The sequence below is a fragment of the Dama dama genome, chromosome 33 (assembly GCF_033118175.1).
Source record: "Dama dama isolate Ldn47 chromosome 33, ASM3311817v1, whole genome shotgun sequence".
NCBI lineage: Eukaryota > Metazoa > Chordata > Mammalia > Artiodactyla > Cervidae > Dama > Dama dama.
In genome coordinates this window covers 11,614,111-11,636,557 of record NC_083713.1, presented here as the reverse complement: position 1 = coordinate 11,636,557, position 22,447 = coordinate 11,614,111, and the positions used below count along the sequence as shown (strand labels likewise).

At 34.2% G+C, this 22,447-nt stretch overlaps 1 protein-coding gene across 2 annotated transcripts in view; it reads left to right on the top strand.

Moving 5' to 3' along the window:
• GULP1 (GULP PTB domain containing engulfment adaptor 1) overlaps window positions 1–19,218 on the top strand; it is a 310,878-nt gene extending 291,660 nt beyond the window's left edge. For both annotated transcript variants that reach the window (XM_061135150.1, XM_061135151.1), the window contains exons 10-12: window positions 2,942–3,080; window positions 9,490–9,584; window positions 17,252–19,218. In XM_061135150.1, coding sequence (XP_060991133.1) covers window positions 2,942–3,080; window positions 9,490–9,584; window positions 17,252–17,323 — 306 coding nt within the window. In that variant the 3' untranslated portion in view covers window positions 17,324–19,218. The remainder of the gene's footprint in view (window positions 1–2,941; window positions 3,081–9,489; window positions 9,585–17,251) is intronic.
• The last annotated feature ends 3,229 nt before the right edge of the window (window positions 19,219–22,447 follow it).

Sequence of the window (22,447 nt, the reverse complement as noted above, 5' to 3'; positions counted from 1 at the left end):
TAGGAGTAAATCACAAAGAATCCATGGGCCTTGATTCCCTTATCTTTAGTATGATAATGGTATAATACCACTAATACTAAGACTTTAAAAGAATGATTGGAGAATTAAATCTAAGAGGTATGTTGCACCCATTTTTTAAAATTCTACAGACTTAACTTTTTACTGGATTTTACTCCCACTGACATTTTTTCTTGTTGCTATTTTTTCCTTCTCCCATCTCATCACAAAGAAGCTCTCTCAGAAATAAATCTTCAGGCATTTGTCATTTCCCTCTCTGCCTTCTTTCTCTTAAGTTATATTGAATGCAATATTTTATTTAAATATATAAAAATGTAATATTTCAGTGCAAAAGCATCAAATTAAAGAACACAGAATCTGAAGGTCCTGCCATAGGAAAAAATCTACTTAAACCAGTTGTTTTAATCTTAGAAAAGTTGTTTTGAAATTACTTATCATTTTCATAATATTCTTCAATGAATACATTTTCATATATTCTTTTTCCTCCATGTCTTCTTTCTTCTCCTTAGTATATTTCTATGTCATTCCTTTCCAGCTGCTGCACAAAATGTCTGATCATGAGCAACACGGGTTTCAGAGATGCTCATCCTCTTTCTGGCATAGTACTGATGATTCATCTCCCTGTCTAAATATTCCTTCCCTTACTGTCACTCCTGTCAACTCTCCTGATTCCAGGCTATCACTGGGACTGTTAATACCACCACCTTCTAAACAGGGCCTTCCCAAGCCAGACAGCGACAGCAGCATCCCAAGACCTCATGTAATTTGCTAAATAGAAAATTATTTTTATTATCCCATATATTATTTTGAATTCTGCCAATATATGCCATTTATACAGTACTGAAAAAATCAAGTATGTCTTGAATTGATGATGTGATCTGGGGCCTTTATGTGCCATTTTTGCATACTTGGGTCATCTGACATCAGAGAGTTTCTTAGAGAAAGTGAAAGTGAAAGCTACTCAGTCCTGTTTCTCCAGGCCAGAATATTGGAGTGGGTAGCCTTTCCCTTCTCCAGGGCATCTTCCCAGCCTAGGAGATGGAACCCAGGCCCTCTGCATTGCAGGCAGACTCTTTACCAGCTGAGCTACAAGGGAAGCCCTTCCAGTAGAGAGTGGTGTTCCAAATCCACCAAAAGATGAAGTAGGACAGGTACTTTCAAGGATTCTTCAGAAAAGAATCTAAAAAGCAGTGGATATATGGATATGGATAAATGATTCACTTTGCCGTACACCTGAAGTTAGCACAATATTGTAGCTCATCTATACGCCAATACAAGTTTTAAACAGAAAACAAAAAAAGATTCATCGAATGTGGTAATTTGGAAGTTAGGCCATCGGTGATGCTGGCAAAGCTGTTTAGGTACAGTTAAGCAAAAAGAGCCGTCTAGAGACTTCTCTGCCAGTCCAGTGATTAAGACTCCACGTTCACGGGGCTTGGGTTCCATCCCTGTTTGGGGAACTAAGGTCCACATGCTGTGGAGTGTGATCAAAAAAAAAAGAACAGTCTAGAATGATCTTAATGGAGGATTGGATGAAGTAAACAGGCAAGAAATGTAATACCTCCTTCAAAGAGCTCAGCTTCAATAGGGAAGAGAAAGAGAAATGAGAGTCTAGAGGAGTAAAGAAGCCCTGAGTAAAGAGCTTTTTGGTTGGTTTGTTTTAACAAAGTCAAGATTCGAGTATCTTTAAATCCTGACAAAGAGGAGAGAGATGAATGCCAGGGCAATTGGAGGGACAGGCTGATTAGGAGAACAACATTCCTGAGTAGGAGGAAGGAGCTGAGGGATAAAGTTTCCTCCAAGTCTTTGTATAGTGTTTGTGACTGATAAACTATCAAAGTGAAAGTAAGTTGCTAAAGAAAGGAAGATATCAGCTATTTTATTTTCCTGCATGAAAAAATGTAATAACAGTCATGTAAACTGAATAGCAAATCAGTCACTCTTTACACACAGTCAGCCTTATTTTCCATTACCTACATCACCTATAAATAAAAAAAGTGTATTCTGAAAACACAAATTTTAATGTGTACCACTCTAAGCAGTGCTAAGCAATGTTCATGTTCTTATAGGAAAAGTTAATTTCCCCTCACTATTTCTCTCCAAAATGAAAATTCTCTTTGGTTTATAGATGATATATTATATATATATATGTATATATATATATATAAATAATTTCTTCCCTGTATGACAATTACAGATTATGTGATTTTACATATAAAATTACATATTATGTAAAGTGATGATTGTTTCATTCTGACATTACGTCCAAGCCCAGATTGGCCCAGATAACTTAACCATTTTGGTGGTATATTTAGTGAGTATAATTTATTTTACAAGGTAGCTATTTATTGTAGAAAATGTGATGAAAACTTATTCCAAGAATAAATGTCACTGCAATGAATATAATAGTTGGCAGTCACTAGAGTTATAAATACAATTTAAAATAGACTCCTTGATTTTTTTTTTAAATCGTTATCAATTGCTTTTGAATGGTTATATTTAAGATGTATCACTTAAGTTCAGTTATTTCTGTCTAAATCTTATACAAAATGCATTACTGGTATCAGGATTTTATATAAATAGTTTGTAGCAAGTTTTTAATTCTTTGATGTAAATGGCAATTATATCTAGATATATAAAAAATCCAATATAAAAGATACATCTCTCTAGAAATGTCGTCACCATTTTTGCCATCATCTTTAATAACATTTTTGTAGAGATTTTCTTGCCAATGAGCATTTGGCATATGTGGTTAATTCGTATGAAATTACCTACTTAACCATTTTTGATCTACAGAATGGCAAGGTCATATGACTCAACTGCATGTGTTGGGTTTACATGTGTTTTATATGTATGTGAAATATTTTTCATTATAATGTGTCTACATGGAATACTACCCTAATTCATGTTATCTTCATTGCAGGCAGGCAGTGTGACACCTAAGTTGCCCTCTACTGACATCTTTGATATGATTCCATTTTCTCCAATATCACCCCAGTCTTCAGTACCAACTCACAATGGCATGCAGCCGCCTCCAGTACCTAGCCGATCTAACGAGATTAGTAAGCTTTCTAAACAAACCAATATTCTTTGCTACATTTGTGTACGTTTTAAATGTTTAATTAACTCTTTATGTGAAATCATATATCTTAACAAGCTCACTAGAAATTTTAATAACCAAAGAATTTTTGTTTATATATATGTACCAAATTCAGTTAATTATATATTTTACTTTATAATTCAGAGTATACTACTAAAGACATCACTATTTGCATTTAAAACTATTTCATTAAAAAGGTATTTTGGTATAACCTTAGTTACATCATAATACAAGGCACTTAATTATGTTTTTATTGTGCTTGGGGTTATATTTTTAGTATGTTTTAAATTATTAAAAACAACCCTGGTGGTAATTAATTATCTTTGACATATATAGAGAGATCAGTTTAAATTTTTATCATAGAGTATGTGGGTGGTCTTAAAGAAACATATGAATCTATGAATTTCATATATATAAATCTATGAATTTCATGATTTCTTTGTAACTCTATGTTAGTGTTCTCTATTTGATATGTAAAAAGCTATAATAAATACATTGCTTTTCTGATTTACTTTCCATATATCTTTCTATATGTAATTTTTTTTCTGTTGAATTAGAAAGCATCTAGCAGAGGCTAGTCATCTATGTCTTGACTATATTCTGATCTGTGCTCTGTTACAGAAAGTGAAAGAATGGTTTCCAATGGTCATGATCAGTCAAAAAATCCAAAAGGTCACTGAAGAAAAAAATTTTACATATTATGCTTTATTGCTTCCTCTCTGGTTCACATTTAAGACATTTTCAATGTAGCTCTGAAGTTTTAACTTAAGGCTGTGAAGTATTTCAGAGCCTATAGTTTATTTCTCCTGTGGAACTTAACAAAGTGCATTGCACATTTTAGGCATTCAATAAATTTCTGAGTACTAATTTGTAAATGCAAAGTAATAATATTAGGTCAATGTACAAAAATATTTCAATACATAAGTTGAAATATAGCATATTTAAAGTCCTCTGAATATATTTTGTATTGACGCAAAATATTTCTTCAAGGAAATAATCCATAATATACATGTCATGATAGAAAATATTGCCAAAATGGGGTATTTCTTGTCCTCGTGAGTGTCCCACATCTCTTTGTTTATGAAAATGTTGATGGGGTGAAACTGTTAGTTGCTCAGTCATGTCCAGCTCTTTGAAACCCCATGGACTGTAGCCTGCCATGCTCCTCTGTCCATGGAATTCACCAGGCAAGAATACTGGAGTGGGTAGCCAGTCCCTTCTCCAGGGGATCTTCCCGACCTGTGGGCTAAACCCTGGTCTCCGGCATTGCAGGCAGATCTCTTCTTTTACCACTGTTTTTTACCTCCTCTGACTTTGTCACTCTTTTACTCATTCATTTATTTAATTCAATAGGCATTTGTTTAGCATACACACTAGATTTTGAAATATAAGTTAGCTGTGTATCTACAATGGACAACTTAAAACCGAATAGAATATAAATTGAGAAGAGTGAATAGATTTTAAGACATTTAGAAGGAATGGTAATTGAAAATTATCCATCAGGATAATGAGTGAGAGTTCAAAATCAATTACAATTCAGGATTTTAGACCAAATGCTGTTAATGAGAAAAATTGAGGCAGAGAGGGAGAAAGTGAAGGAGTTCTCTTTTAGACATTTGTGAGTTTGAAACATTTGGAAAATCTAGGTAGAGATAGTTAAATTGTTTTAAGGAACTTATTAATGAGAAACTGACATCACATCCTGCTATATTTTTTAATGTCTACCTATGCTGATGTCGGAGTTTAGTAAATACAACAATAAATCAATAGATAGACTAGATAGATAATAGATGATAGATAGATATGGAGTTTTGATTACTACAGTATCATTTCTTTCATTTATCACCTATCTATCAATTGTCTTTTTGTCTATCTATACTAACAATTTTTTTCTTTTTTTATCTATACTAACAATTTAAGGACAGATTCTTCAACTCAATTTTAATTGTAAAATTGTCTAAAACTCTAATCCAATGGGGTTTTAGTATTGCGACTTTTTCTTTAAATGAAATCTTAAATGTATTCATTCATTTACTTTTCTTTATGTTCAAATATATAAAAGCAGAATCTTTAGCTTTTCTTCTTACTGCCTGAGAACCCTAGTAGTTCTCCAGAGCATATTTTTGATCTTTTAATACATATGAGGTTTTAATTAATTTGTTTCATATCATACTTCCTAATTGGTTATAAATTATATGATGGAAGGCACTTGACTGGAAAGTCCTTTCCTCACTGCTTTAATCCACTGCCTAGCAAAATGTATGGAACATACTGTGTCCAATAAATGTTTAGTTGATAAAGGAAAGAATGACCAAATGAAATATCACCTATTTTTGTCCTTTTGCTCTTGCATTAGATTAAATAACTTTCATGTTATTAATTACATACTAGATCTTTTTAAATTGAAAATTGGACTTACATGATTTTTTATGGGTTTTAGATCCATAGATCTGAGTTGGCCAAAATATACCAAAGAGCTCTGTTTATTAATTTGCTTGGTATTAATATATTTAATATTAAATATTAATATATTTAATAATATTAATATATTTAATATTTAAAGTAGTAGTTTCTTAACTTGTGTGGGGTTTATGGACCCCAAAGAATATGATAACTTTAAAGTTAAACCTCTTTCACCTAAAAGCACAACATGCTCACTCATACATAATTTGCATTGTACTTTAGAAATGTGAGAAGAATCCCTTAAGCCCATCTGAAATCTCTGATGATTTTGAGTCCCAACTTTAGAAGACCTGTGTAATGAGAATCTCTGTCTCTCCTGACAGACCTTTCTCTTTATTAATTCATTTCTTTCTACTATGTATAAAGCATCACTTTAAAATGTGTATCCAAGATACTCTTCTAAAGAAAAGTTTCTCCAAGTTCCGATTTATTGCCTATAATAAACATCAGACTGAGGAAAATAAATAGCAACAATAATAATAACACCCATCTGTTAAACCTAAGGTAAGAGGAAATCCCCACTCATTCAGAACTGCCCTGGCTTATACTTTCATCCTGATGAACCTATTGATGACATTCCTTTCATTCTTAAAAGTGACTTTATTTGGATGTAAATTGTATGTCCTTATTTATGTAGTACTTACCAGCACCAGCACCAGCAACTTCTAAGCATTTTACTTTTCTTAACTTATTTAATACATGAATCTGAAAAAAAAAATTGCAATGAGTTATGTAACAATCTTTCATAACGGGAGTCATGGAATGGTTGAGAATATGTTATTAATAGAACTCAAGTAGATAAATATTACTTATTATAAAGCATTTAATTTAGAAAATATGGTTTCCTGAAAAGTGAAGTGGTTTCCCATTCCCTTCTCCAGTGGACCACGTTTTGTAGAAACTCTCCATAATGACCAAAGGAGAAAAGGAAAGATATATCCATCTGAATGCAGAGTTCCAAAGAATAGCAGGGAGAATGAGAAAGCCTTCCTCATGATCAGTGCAAAGAAATAGAGGAAAGTAATAGAATGGGAAAGACTTTACAAAAATTAGAGATACCAAAGGGAACATTTCCTGCAGAGATGGGCTCAATAAAGGACAGAAACGGTATGGACCTAACAGAAGCAGAAGATATTAAGAAGAGGTGGCAAGGATACACAAAAGAACTACAGAAAAAAAATATTAATGACCCAGCTAACCATGATGGTGTGATCACTCACCTAGAGCCAGATGTCCTAGAATGCGAAGTCAAGTGGGCCTTAGGAAGCATCACTATGAACAAAGCTAGTGGAGGTGATGGAATTCCAGCTGAGCTATTTCAAATCCTAAAAGATGATGCTGTGAAAGTGCTGCACTCAACATACCAGCAAATTTGGAAAACTTAGTAATAGCCACAGGACTGGAAAAGGTCAGTTTTCATTCCAATCCCAAAGAAGGAAAAATGCCAAAAAATGTTCAAACTAGCGCACAATAGCACTCATCTCACATACTAGCAAAGTAATGCTCAAAATTCTCCAAGCAAGCTCAATTAAAATCTGAACCGTGAACTTCCAGATGTTCAAGCTGGATTTAGAAAAGGCAGAGGAACCAGAGATCAAATTGCCAAAATCCATTGGATCATAGAAAAAGTGAGAAAATTCCAGAAATACATCTTCTGCTTTACTGACTACGCTAAAGCCTTTGACTGTGTGGATCACAACAAACTGTGGAAAATTCTTAAAAAAATGGGAATAACAGACCACCTTACCTGCCTCCTGAGAAATCTATATGCAGGTCAAAAAGCAATAGTTAGAACCAGACATGGGACAACAGACTGGTTCCAAATTGGGAAAGTAATATGTCAAGGCTGTATATTGTCACCTTGCTTATTTAACTTATATGCATGAAAAATGCTGGAATGGATAAAGCACAAATTGAAATCAAGATTGCTGGGAGGAATATCCATAACCTCAGATATGCAAGTGACATCACCCTTATGGCAGAAAGTGAAGAGGAACTAAAGAGCTTGTTGGTGAAAGTGAAAGAAGAGAGTTTAAAAAGCTGGGTTAAAACTCAACATTCAAAAAACAAACATCATGGCATATGGCAAATAGATGGGGAAACAATTGAAACAGTGACAGACTCTATTTTCTTGGGTTCCAAAATCAATGCAGATGGTGACTGTAGCCATGAAATTAAAAGACGCTTGCTCCTTGGAAGAAAGCTATGAGAAACCTAGACATCGTATTAAAAAGCAGAGACATTATTTTTCCAGCAAAGGTCCATATAGTCAAAGCTGTGATTTTTCCAGTAGTCATGTATGGATGTGACAGTTGGACCATAAAGAGAGCTGAGTGCCAAAGAATTGATGCTTTTGAACTGTGGTGTTGGAGAAGACTCTTGAGAGTCCCTTGGACTGCAAGGAGATCAAACCAGTCAATCCTGAAGGAAATCAGTCCTCAATATTCATCGGAATGACTGATGCTGAAGCTGAAGCTCCAATACTTTGGACACCTGATGCAGAGAAGTGATTCTTTAGATAAAAGCCTGATGCTGGAAAGGATTGAAGGCAGGAGGAGAAGGAGATGACAGAGGATGAGATGGTTGGATGGCGTCACTGACTCGATGGACCTGAGTTTGAGCAAGCTCCAGGAGTTGGTGATGGACAGGGAAGCCTGGCATGCTGCAGTCAATGGGGTCGCAAAGAGTCAGACACAACTGAGCAACTGAACTGAAAAGTGAAAATCTTGCTACATTATAAATGTTATTGCCTATCGACAATTTAATTTTTTATCATTTAAGATGGGATTAGAATTTATTCAGAGGAAGGAAATTTCTTTAAAAAATTTTGTCATGTAATAAGCCATAGAATATATAAAAGCTCCCTGTCTATATATTTTGAAGTATTCATTGCAATGTATCCTTTAAAATATACGCACAGGGATCTTTTTGATATTCTATTACTGTGTTTGTTTGTTTGTTTGTTTGTTTGTTTGTTTGTTTGTTTTTGTCCATGTGGCATGTGGGGTCTTAGTTTCTCTACCAGGAATTGAACCCATTCCCCCTTCATTGGAAGCACGGAGCTTTAACCACTGGCCAGCCAGAAAGTCCCCATTACTGCAATTAAAAAAAAAAAAAATTGTGTGGGGGATAGGAGACATTTTTAGAGAAATTGTCTCATGGTGGTTACCTAGGAAGGTGATATGATTTCATGCTACACAAGGTATTGTTCCTTAATTTTTTTTCTGGCTAAAGGGTGAGATTAAAGTGCATGAACTATGAGTTAAACTACTTAATAACCTACCAGGCCCTACACACTGTGTCACTGTTGTGTCGTAGGGTCATCAATAAATGGAATAAGGAAGTTTCGGTGAATAATACATTAATTTCAGTAGATTTAAATTGCTTCAAAAATGAATAAAAATGTAAAAGAAAATAAATTGCTTTGGCAAAATGTAGATATTCAAATATACTAATTATCAATCATTTGGTGATTTTGCTATTTCTTACTTAAAGGCATAGAAACCTCTCTGAATAATAGTCTTTTGCCACCAAATAGTTTTAAAATCATCATAAAAATGGATCTTTGCTTCCTTTTGGTCTTTAACTACTGTGGCTTGAGGCTCATTTGGTTATGCAGGTTTTTCTTTATTTAATCTTGCTATGAAATTTAGGGCTTTCCTGGTGGCTCAGCTGGTAAAGAATCTGCCTGCAATGGGAGAGACCTGGGTTTGATCCCTGTGCTGGGAAGATACCATGGAGGAGGGCGATGCAACCCAGTTCAGTATTTTGCCTGGAGAACTCCATGTACAGAGGAGCCTGGCGGGCTGGGGTCACATGGGGTCACAAAGAGCTGGACATGACTGAACTTAACTTACCTCAACTCAGTCCTTATCATTTCACTTACTATATTATTTTCTTCCTTTTAGAACGGGACCTGTTTGGAGCAGAACCTTTTGACCCATTTAACTGTGGAGCAGGGGATTTCCCACCAGACATTCAATCAAAATTAGATGAGATGCAGGTGACTATTTTAACAGATTGGCCCATAGTTTTGTTTTTTTTGTCCCCCCTGTGGTTCCTAGATAATGTTATATACTATAGTATATATTATCAACTTACTGAAAATAATTGCTTTAAAATAACAATATACATTTAGCTCTAAAAATACTCAGATGCTAAAGATAAGGTTTTGTTGTGTTTTGTTCTTAATGGTGCAATTTACAGTGGCAATAAGGTGATGCATCTTTTTGATACAAAATTGCATGAATTCTTCATGAGTTCATTATTCAAAATCCAAAAATTAAAAGGTCATTGCATTAGATTTATAAGATTTGATCTCAGTCTTTTAAAACAATTATGAATTTCAAAATTGTGAATGGGTGAATGAAGGAAAAGCTTTGTAAGAGTGAAATCAGTCTTCTAAAGGAATCATTGTAAAAGAGGTCATCTGTATGGTTATGGATGGAAACTAAACTTTTGACCACACTGTAGTGTATACAGAAGTTGAAATATAATGTTGCACACATGAAATTTATATAATGTTATAAACCATGTACCACAATTAATTTAAAAAGATTAAAGCTGATAGCTAAAACCAAGAATTCCAAAGAAGGGGGGGATGTAAAAAAAGAAGGAAGCATTGTGGGCTCTTCTGGGCTCCTATTGAAGCAGCAGACACCAAATGACCACTTGTTAAGGAATGTAGTACAGTTGCATTTTCATTTCTTTCTCTCCCTTTTATTTTTCAATTCTGAATTGTTCTGAAAGTTTGAAGATATTTTGTGTAGTGGGCCATGATTAGTAATTAGCATCATAAGCACTATAATAAGGTCTTCTCTTTATATTTCCTTTTATATCTTGATGAAGTTTTTATATCCTATTTTTTACCAAAAAGACAATATATATGTGGTAGAATGCAGTCAGAGGTCAACTCATTATATCAACCAGCTTATATGAAGCTGACTGAAAATATGTGATGACTTTACTTATTCAGCCTGGACAATATACTCACTCTTCTATGCTTTATTTCCCGGAAAAAAAATTAACGGGTGGATTATGATCTTCTAACACTGATAAAACACTACTTCTTAGAAAGATCATAAATGTCCTTTCATTGATTTTGGACTGAAGGTATGAAGCAGTTTTTTAAGTATTATGTGATTTTCCTTATTATTCCAGATGTAATAATACCTCTCTATCTTAAAATTTGGATTGTTTAACATATCTTGAGATTTTTTAAGAATATGTTAAAATAAAAATTTCTCAAGTTGAATGATTTATAATTCCCTTTTGCATAAAAGTTATTTTAAATCCTTAATACTGACTTAAACTTTTATTATAACATTTCATAAATACTTACAAAAAGTTAAAAAGCATTTTATCCTTACAGATCTTATATAACTGTTAATTCAAAACTTATCAATTAAAAGCAAAATTATAGCACCTAATAAAATTCTAATTACAAACTTTATTATATCGCATGGGCTATTTTACTCGGCTGAAGCTAAAACCACCGACATCAAACTTCTATTGATATCAGCATGTATCTTATTTGATGACACAGTTTTTGCACATCTTTTCTATTCAAATACTAAGAGACTTCATGCAAATAGTGCATGATTATTTAGTGATAATGCTTTATTTATTTCATATGAAAATAATTTACCTTTTCATTGAGTTTATCAATTATGCTTATTCTACCTCAGCACCAATTTTTGGAGGAACAGACAAAAGCATGGACACTGATATGGTAGTATTTGTTCTCAAAGGTTGTAAGAACCACAAGGAGTTACTACTAATGTTTTTTTAGATTTCCACACAACAAATGCTTTCTATAGATTTTTGAAAATAAACCTGTATCTCCAGATTTTTGTAGAAACCTAGTTTGAGAAACATTGTATTGGAATGATTTAACATGTGTTAGATAATGTTACACTGTGGTATTTTTGCTTTTGTTTTTGTTATTTCTTAATGTCTTTTTCATTCTTTTCTGCTTTCATGGTTGGTAGCGCCAGAGATGGTTGGTATATCATTTTCATATTTTAAACAAGTTATGGCTTCTTGAAGTTAAACCTTAATATTTGCATGCTTTATTTAATAAATACTCAAATAGCAGTTCACATGGATATGTCTGATTATTAGTTGTGTTTAAAGAAGTTTATACTCATATTTTGAAGTTGTTTTTTTTTTCAATGAATTAGTCACTATTGCATTGTCCATCTCATTGTCTGTTTCTTTTAATCTATGATTTATTTGCAATTTTAATTTAACTAAAGTAAAATAATATTTTATCTAAAATCTATGACAGCTTTCATTATTAATCTTGTTAGCCTGATTAATTGAATGCACACATTTAGTTACTATTTTTATCTTTGCATATAATGTAAAAACTTAATACAGTATAGGCGCTAATGGTAAACAGTCCTCCTGCAATGCCAGGAGACATAATTGGCTGAAATTCAGGTTCGATCCCTGAGTGGGGAAGGTCCCCCAGAGAAGGGCCTGGCACCTCTGTGGTATTCTTACCTGGAGAATCCCATGAACAGAGGAGCCTAGCAGTCTACAGTCCATAGCGTCGCAAAGAGTCAGCACAATTGAAACGACTTAGCATGCACGCATATAAATTATATTGAGTTAAGCTTACTGAAATTTTGGATTTTACTCTTTTATAGAGGAAATTGAAGAAACATCTCATGAATGTAAGAATTTAAGCCAGAACTATTAAGCCATATTTTTTATAAATTGTTAGAAAATTAGATATTTATTTGAAATCAATTATGTGGGTATCTGATTTGACATAATTTACACTTCTCATTACATGTCACTGGCAGACAAATTAGTGTAATATTATTGATATCCCAGAAGTGTACCTTATTCATTATAATAATTTAACATGTTAAAAAAGAACCATGGTAAGTCAATGAAAGATAAATGAATTTTGCAAGTGATGTTAATTCAACTGGTTAATAATTTGGAAGATCAGTGTATAGCTGAAATATACAACAAATATTCAGATTAATTTTAGAAACCTTGGGTAGTTTAAAATATTTGAAATACAATTACATACTTATCAGACTTTTGAATTATAAAGAAAATTTTATAAGGAAAATATATACATGCAGTCTCCTGGAGAAAAACTTCTATGCTTCTTTTAATTTTGTTTTAAAAAATATAGCCATATTGTGTATATATAACTAAAATAAGTAGACAAATGATAAGGAAACTAAATAATCAACAAATAAAAAGTCAGTTGCTCACAAAGGACCATAAATGGCTACGTACTTATAGACATGTTAAATCTAATCAAAGAAAACATACAAATTAACAGCTATAAATGCTATTTTAGTTCAGCAAATTAAGCATTTTATTTTTTACTGATATGAGTGCAAATGAAGTGTAATGAAACAAGCACTCTAAATCATTGCTGGGTCAAGATCAGTTCATAGCATCCCTTGGGCAGTAATTTGTTGCTAATACCTGTATTTCTATGTGGTATCAAAAACTTTAATGCAATCTATCCTGAACAGAAAATAACTATGAATATGGAAAATCTCTATGCATAGAAACATCCAGTCAGCCTTATTTAAAATTATAAAATACAGGAAATGAATCATATTACAATTAATGAAACATCATAAAATCATCAAATTAGTTTTACATGGACTCAGAGAAATTTGTTCTGCTAAGATTAAAAAAATAGAATACAGAAATTTATATATAATGTATGTAATACATCAAATAAATGTTATATATAATATGTAGTTATATTATTAAATTATTGTTTAAATTTATAGGTAGAAAAAAGGGAGATTCAAAGGACATACTTCAACATATTAATTGTTACATATGAGTGGTTTTTTTCCTTCCTTGATATACTTTTCTATTTCAAAGTAAGAAAATACAATTGGGGAAACATTTTATATAACTTATATTATTAATAATACATTAATAATGAAATCATTATTTTGTGTGATATTAATTATAGTCTCCATTCCATCCCTACATAAGTTAAATAAGTGTTATTTTCACTCAGAGGTTTAAAATTCAAGAGGATGTGGAACTTTAGAAGGACTGAGCATTTTTAAATCATGACTACTAAATGAGACCTAGAGAGGAAGGGTCGGAAAATGTGTGGGAAGTTTTATTTTAGGAGGAAAGAAAACCAAGAAGCCATGTGACAATGTGTCAAAATCAAAAGAGATAATTAAGTTAATCTAAAAGGAATCCAAAAGGATCCTTATAAAAACTTGGAGATATTCTTGTAATTAATATACAAATACTTTTTGCTGCTCTTGAAATAATGATCAACTCCTATCTTACTTTGATTACTATTCTGCTTTTCCCTGGTAGCTCAGACAGTAAAGCGTCTGCCTGCAATTTGGGAGACCTAGGTTCGATCCCTGGATCAGGAAGATCCCCTGGAGAAGGAAATGGCAACCCACTCCAGTACTCTTGCCTGGAAACTTCCATGGATGGAGGAGCCTGGTAGGCTACAGTTCATGGGATCGCAAAGAGTCGGACATGACTGAGCAAATTCACTGATAGTAATAGCACATTGATAAATTGTATTTTCAGGGTAATTAAAGTGATAGTGGTTTAATTTCAGAATGAACTGATAGCATTTTAAAAACTATGATATCAAATCTTTGCAAAGGTAATACATAGCCATAGTACTTGTCTATCTATCTAATAATATTCTAGAAGATGATATAGTACATAGATCCTCAGATATCCAAATAAGATATTTTAAAAAGAAGTTTATTTACAGTATCTTCAGTTTAAAGTATTGACTTTTCTAACTATTTGGCAGCTGTTTAAAAAATATGCATACAGGTGGCAAAATATTTCTGCTTGTGACAAAAATAGGCTTTTAAATAAATGGTAAGTACTCTGACTTTTACTTAACTAAATAGAATTTGTGTTTCAAATAATGAGAAGTAGTTTTGAGAAATCATTAAAGTGATAGTATTGCCATGTGGACTTTTTGCTGGAGGCATAATGAAGAGCATTCTCTAAACACTAATAGCAAAAAAGCTGTGGCTTGCATTTTGTAATGGTTCTCTTCCTCTATATGATACTGTTTGCATTGGACTTTTAATAAAAGTACATTAGTTACCAATTATATTTGAAGGTAACTCAAATTCCGCAAATTCATTTGAGGAAGTGCAAATGAATGTGTATTTGGCTGGCACACAGGTAGATGCCATCTAATTAAACGAAAGACAAAGCAGAACAGAGGACAAAACCTTCTCTTTGAGAGAGATTTTCTTTTCCTCAGGAACAGACTGCTGTCTACATTTCATTTTATGGGCAAGGATGGGTATGGGAGAGATAGTAAGGCCAGAGATGATCCATCTGTCAATTACTTTATACAGAAAAGAAGAGAGCTTTGAGAAGAGAAGGACAAAATCCTTTGCCACTGAATTTTTACTAAAACTCTTGGAAAGAAATTTTTTTCATGGCAATTGGGTCCTTGCTATTAATAAATTAAGGCAGTTTAACTTCCAGAAGCATTTACAACGTGCTACGACAAAGTGTTAGCCTCTCAGTCATGTCCAACTCTTTGCGACCCCATGGACTGTAGCCCACCAGACTCCTCTGTCCATTGGATTTCCCAGACAAGAATACTGGAATGGGTTGCTGTTTCCTTCTCCAGGGGATCTTCCTCACTCAGGGATCAAACCCTACTCTCCCACATTGCAGGCAGATTCTTCACCATCTGAGCCACCAGGGAAGATGCTAACACATGCTAGAGTGAGTGGAATTCAAATAATTTGCAAATGCAAGCAACTGCAAAACTAGTTGTTTAGTCACTCAATCATGCCTGACTCTTTTGAGATTCCATGGACTGTACCTTGCCAGACTCTTCTGTCCATGGTGTTTCCCAGGCAAGTATACTGGAGTGGGTTGCCGTTTCCTTCTCCAGGTGTTAACCAAGTCCAGGCTTGCTCTGCTCGCCCCACAGTAGGCCAATGAATCCAAGAGACAAGGTGTTGAGGCAAGGAAGAGACTTTAATCAGAGAGCTGGCAGACCAGGAACATGGAAGGCTAGCGCCTCAAAATAACCATCTTCTTGGGGTCTGGATGCCAGGTTCTTTTATAGATCAGAGAGGAAGAATCAATGAGGAATTAACATCAAAAGGCAGAATAGAGAGGGAGATGCAGTGGGAAGTAAAGAGAAAGGGTCTTTAATCTTGCAAAACATCTCCAAGGAAATGTCCAGCCTTCAGAAGGGGCGTGTTAATCTCTTTTATTCACAGGTGGGCAGGAACAAACTGTTTCTCCATGAGCTAAACAAAGGCACTTTAGTTTACTGTCAAGCAGAGGGGCAGGGTCCTCCAGGCAAGCCATTTAGTATGATTATAATAATAACAGCAAGTCAAAGAAACAGTTTCCAACATGGAGTCAGAATTGGCTTCTTCCCTGCAACACAGGGAATATTCCCAATGCAGAGATTGAAGCAGCATCTCCTGCATTGGCAGGTGGGTTCTTTATCACTGAGTCAACAGGGAAGCTGCAGAGGAAGCTTCTTCCATGGCAAAGTGGTCTGCAGTCCTGTGCTACCGTAGGATCCCCTACACAGGATACGGCATTGCAATTCCTTAATGCGATGCAGTTTATTTTACCAGGCTCTGGACAGTGAACTGCCAGTGAACTTTCTTTCACTGAAAGAAAGGTAAAAACTATTAAAGAAAGAAAGAAAGAAAGGTGAATACTATTAAACTGTCATCAACTTGAGATCTAGCTATTGTGCTTATACTTAAATGAACACTGACCTTTAAAGTCAAGGAACCTTTTTAAGCTACAGTAGAATGACATGAAGTAGACTTTACTGAAAAGAAACATTTAAGTCTTAAAATTAACTCCACATAGTCCTGTTTTCTTCTGTCTCTTATAGATGCTCAGTTCAGTTCAGATGCTCAGTTCAGTTCAGTTGCTCAGTTCAGTTCAGTCCCTCAGTCGTGTCCAACTCTTTGCGACCCCATGAATCACACCACGCCAGGCCTCCCTGTACATCACCAAACCTGGAGTTTACTCAAACTCATGTCTATCGAGTCGGTGATGCCATCCAAGCATCTCATCTTCTATTATCCCCTTCTCTTTCCACCTTCAATCTTGCCCAGCATCAGGGTCTTTGCCAAGGAGTCAGTTCTTCACATCAGGTGGTCAAAGTATTGGAGTTTCAGCTTCAGCATCAGTCCTTCCATTGAATATTCAGAACTGATTTCCTTTAGGATGGACTGGTTGGATCTCCTGGCAGTCCAAGGGACTCTCAAGAGTCTTCTCCAACACCACAATTCAAAAGCATCAATTCTTCGGCACTCAGCTTTCTTTGTATTCCAACTCTCACATCCATACATGACCACTGGAAAAACCGTAACTTTGACTAGATGGACCTTTGTTGGCAAAGTAATGTCTCTGCTTTTTAATATGCTGTCTAGGTTGGTCATGTCTTTTTAATATGCTGTCTAGCTAGCAATGGATGCTATCCTCATGTATATTTAAAATATTTAAAATGTTAATGGATATAAAAGCACTTGATACAAATTTGACAAGTGAACATTTGACATATAATTATTTCTTTTTTGACCAAAGCATGATTTCAACTTTTGTTCATAGTCTTTTTCATTTACAGATTTTTTTTTCTATGAGCATTTCCTATTTTAATGATTTTACTTTGTTTTACAGGAGGGGTTCAAAATGGGACTAACTCTCGAAGGCACAGTATTTTGTCTCGACCCTTTAGACAGCAGGTGCTGATACAAAGAACAAGACGTCCTGAATCTGTTAAAATTGTTTTGTATACATATATATATATCAGTCATTATTACTTATGTCAGGTATTATAAATGTGCCAATATATTTTTGAGTCTCTTAACTTTTTGAGAATTATTTCAGTAAAATTCCCTGTTGCATTCACTGTTGATCTGTAACATTTTGCTTTAAGAACTCACTGTAAATTAAATCATACTTTTATGTTCCTTTCAGTTTGTTTGTAGAAGAATTTATAATTGAGAGACACATTATCCAAATATCTGCCTTTGTCTGAGTTCTGAATAATTAGCTTCTTCAAATTTATGTTCATTCTCTAGGCTGCTAGTTTATTATTAATTTCCCAAAAGCCATGCCTAAATGATACCTTTCAGAATCCTAAGAGATATACCAATGCCAAACTAAATATGTTTTATATTCAAACCAATAAACATGTTACCATTCATTAGACAGATATCATTTTTTGTATGAAATGCTGTTCATATTATTGGGAAAATGTAAACTCTGAATGTAACACCACCATATCATTTTTAACAGGTAAAATAACAGAAATATAAATCCCAATAATAATTAAACTAAATGTGTTTAGAGTTGTTATTATTAAGCTCAAGGTCATAATGTTAGTTATTATTATCAGCTATACTCTAAATATTTTATTTCATACATAAAGATTGTGGAAAAATGAAAGCTTGCTATTCACAAAGGACTTAAAATTTAGTTTCTATCAAGATAAGTTACATTACTAAACATCTAAATGTCGTTTGATCTGATGTTTCCTAAAAATGATTTGGAATATATACTGTCTATAGTTGCAGCATCTATTACCCATATTTGCTTTACCAAATAAATTTTTTCTCACTGAATAAGACTATTCTTCTTATATTTCTCCCCTGATTAAAGTATTTCCTCACCAAGATTTATTTTGTGATAGCCTGTTAATTCTGATACTTTAAAAAATCTATGGCACCTTTTCTTTATGAATTATCAATATTATTTAGCAAATTTAATGTTTTCTCCTTTAAAGTCAGGATCTCATTTTTGAAATGAATGGAATTATTGCTCAGTTTAGTCTTTAAACTGAACAATAACGTTCTCTTGCACCTGACTCTTGTGCTGGTGAACTTAAGCTTTTAAAAAAAAAAAAATTGTTTTCTATATATTCACCTGTTATGTAACAGACTCTAATTTATACAGAATGCAGCAGAAATTTATGGTCAGATATATAATTTGGTTCATCTCATTATAAGAAAAGTAAATTAAATTAATGAAAATGTGAGCTTAGATAGAAGGTAGATCTCAAAAATTTTTCTTTTCTTTTAGTCTTGGGAATTTTCTTCATGTGCTAAAGGTGCATTTTCACTAGAAATGGAAATCAAATATGCTTATGCAATATTATATTTGTATGTATCTTCATAATATTCTACGGTCTATATAAGCCTTCCTCTTTGTTTTCTGTTATCTGTTCAGTTGTACCTTAATTAGAGGATAGTATATGTTTCATAAAGAAGAGTCTTTATAATTTTGTTTGTCATATAGTATTTTGGAATTTGTATAATGAGGATGTTTAGAAGCCCTATCAATGGCTTTTTTTTAACAGATAGAATTTGTATTTTTATTGTACTTTAAAAAGCTTTATGTAATAGGTATATATTTAGTGGCAATTTATTATCAATGGCAACACAATAGAGTACTTTGCACATTTAAAATAAGTTACTTTACCAATTTTTAAAGGTAATCAATCCTGCTACTGGCATGATTAAATAGTATATATAATTGGTCATTAATTATGAACATTTTATTTCACCAGTGCATTTTTATGAAGATCCAGTTGCAAATTGTATTTCTATGTAAACTCAATGATATGTTTGATTTTGCTGAAAATAAATGATTTTAAATAAATTAAGTTGTATAATTTATATTTGTATATATTATAACTCATTAAATAATCTCTAATTCATTTAGACACATTCTGAGGCTAATTTCATGCCAGATTTTACTGGTTGTAAATCAGTGCCAAAAGAAAGACAGAAAGAAAAAGAAGGAAGCAGAAATTTCTTACAGCCCACACACATTCTAGCTTCATGATCAACCATCATTCTGTTGTGAAAACAGGAGATTTCATCTTGCTGGTGAGAAAGGTCATAGTTTGCTTTCTTTTACCAGAAGCATCTGGTATAGTAACTGTATTATATACATATCTCTTTTCAGAATGAAAAGCCCTTTTATCCTAGTAATACAAAGGGTATGTTGGCTGATAGTCTTATAAAGGTGGACCTGATAATAGAATTTTAAGTTGTGGCTAATTAGAATGTCATAAAGTTTTGAACCTATTAAAACACAATGTTAAGTATTTTAATGGTACTCAGGACACATACACAGCCTTTGCACAACAATGGGCACTTTATCCATCTGTTCAATAAAATTCCTTTATTACTCCCTGTGAATAACATGTATTACATGGGTAAGAAAACATTTGGTAAGTTTCTAGCAGACATTGTTAAACAGAAGATGACCAGATCCCTGCCTTCAGTTAGTTTATTGTCCTAAAGGAAAAGTAAGATGTTTATATGAATTAGTAAATGAAAACCTGTATGTATTAAAGTACAGTGTGAACCAAATATTAATATTTAGTTATGCTTAAATTTGGGTTCCTAGTACTGACCAGTGTCTATCATATTAGAAATCCAGTGTGAGACTTACGAAGACAGGCCAATGAGAATAGTTTTCTTCATCTTTTCTTGTTATATTATGTATTTGATTTTTTTTTAATTTTAGTCACATTATGGGACTTCACTTTCAGATAGAATTTCTGATAGATTTTATGTTGTTGCATTTCTAAATACTGACTTCTGTTTTTGCTCTTTTTGATGTTACTTAACATAACCATGAAAAAAACCTGGCTGTTAATAATTTTTCTGTTCCAGTGTTTCCATCTATAGTTCCAAATTCAATATTTACTCATGATTTTGGGTTTCAGCCTCTGTTAAATTACTTGAAGAATCTTGGACTCAGTTTTGACAACTAGATCCCAGACTCCACCCAAGCTACACTCTTAATGGGCAGCTAACACACTGTAGATATGGGTATGGCTAGTATGCCCTCAGCCACCTGTGACTCATGGAAGAAGCACCTAACTTAATTGTCTTCTCCTTCCCTAGATAACCTCAGGCAAATACCTCAACAACTTCTCCCTCTAACACCCATCTCATAAATTTTACGCAAACTTAGTTACATACCTTTGTTCCATGTATTAACCTTATATTATTAAGGTCCGAATGTAACCCACTTATAAAATTCTGTCCCTCAAAAGATATTTCTCTGGAATTCATCTGAAATAGTATTCCTTTACTCTAGTGAGGAGACCACCTCTTAAAATAATTTATGGTCTATTTCTTTACTTTCAAGTTCAGTTCATTCAGTCGCTGTGTCTTTTCTGACTCTTTGCGACCCCATGAACCACAGCACGCTAGGCCTCCCTGTCCATCACCAACTCCCGGAGTCCACCTAAACGATGTTGGATTTGTGGTCTCCGAAGATTTAGCTTCGGAACCAGGGACCAGTCTCAATCACTCAAGAGCTTTGGTGTAGCAGAGTTTTACTGAAGTGAAAAAGGGACAAAATGCTTCTAACATAGATATCAGAAGGCAGATGGAGAGTGACCCCCTCACTGTTAGCAAGGGAGTTATATACTTTTTAACTAATTATTACAATAAATCAAAAGAATGTCTCAAGTTTGTGAAAATTTTACCAGACCCACTCCCACAATTTACATTTTAGGAGAACAGGATTAGAATATAGCAATAGAAAGATGCTACCAGACCCACTCCCATAGTATACATTGTAAAATATCAGGATTAGTCAGAAGGTTTTCAGGAAGGAGAAACTGTCCTCAAGCAAGATACATTGTTGTTATATAAGCCCTAATACAGAGTTTAAACTGAGTTTTTGTTGTGTAATCATCAGTTCCAAGGAAAAGACAATGGCACCCCACTCCAGTACTCTTGCCTGGAAAATCCCATGGATGGAGGAGCCTGGTAGCTGCAGTCCATGGGGTTGCTGCAAGTCGGACATGACTGAGTGGCTTCGCTTTCACTTTTTACTTTCATGCATTGGAGAAGGAAATGGCAACCCAATCCAGTGTTCTTGCCTGGAGAATCCCAGGAATGGGGGAGCCTGGTGGGCTGCTGTCTATGGGGTCACACAGAGTCGGACACGACTGAAGTGACGCAGCAGCAGCAGCAGCAGTTCCGGGCTTAAAGAAAAAACAAAACAAAACATTTTATGTGACTAAGACTACGGAATGTAGAGGAAAAAATAAAACGTTTGTCCTTTCTTCCTCCTTGAGAACACCAGACCTCTCTCTTCTCCTCGGAGACACTAGACCTCTTATCAACCTGCCTAGGGATTGACTCATTCCCCCCGTCTTCTTTTAGGAGAATTATGTTGCCAAGGGAAAGGGGCGTTGTTTTCATTCCAAAACTACTTCCTGCTGTATTGGGTCACTGTTCCAAACTTGTTGAGGCAACAGATTCTCCTAACTCTCATATTGAGGGTCTCTGATCCAGGGCCCCCAAGAAATAGCTGGAGGAGGTTGTGGCACTCTTAGGAGCTTGAGCAACCATTTGTAACTTAAAAGCTTTCAGACGGTTAGAAACAAACCCCATTATACAGTTACAGATGTAAGGCAAAATAGTCATTGGACCAAGTTAAAATCAAAATTTAAAGTCAAATGTGACCATGTCATGGTTATATCAGTCCATTTTAGGATTACTAGATGTCATCAGATCAAGAAGAGACATCACATACGATTGTTTTAGTGAAGAGTTTTGCAGAGTTGAAGAACGTCCTTTCCTTGAAGCAGAGAAACCCACCATGGGAAATCTTCAACTGAGGAGGGAAGTGCTCCGCAGACCCAGCAATTAGACGAAGTGTGGAATGCAGCATAGGAATGAGTCCAGGACAGGAAGGTGTTGTCTTAAGGGTCAAAGGCAGACTCAGGATTTCTGGAGTCAGCAGAAGCAAGCCCACCTAGATTCTCAGGCCCATCTTGGTTCCTCACTCAAACAGCTGTTTGTTTGACTCAAAGGTTTGGTCAGGAGTTAACATCCTGGT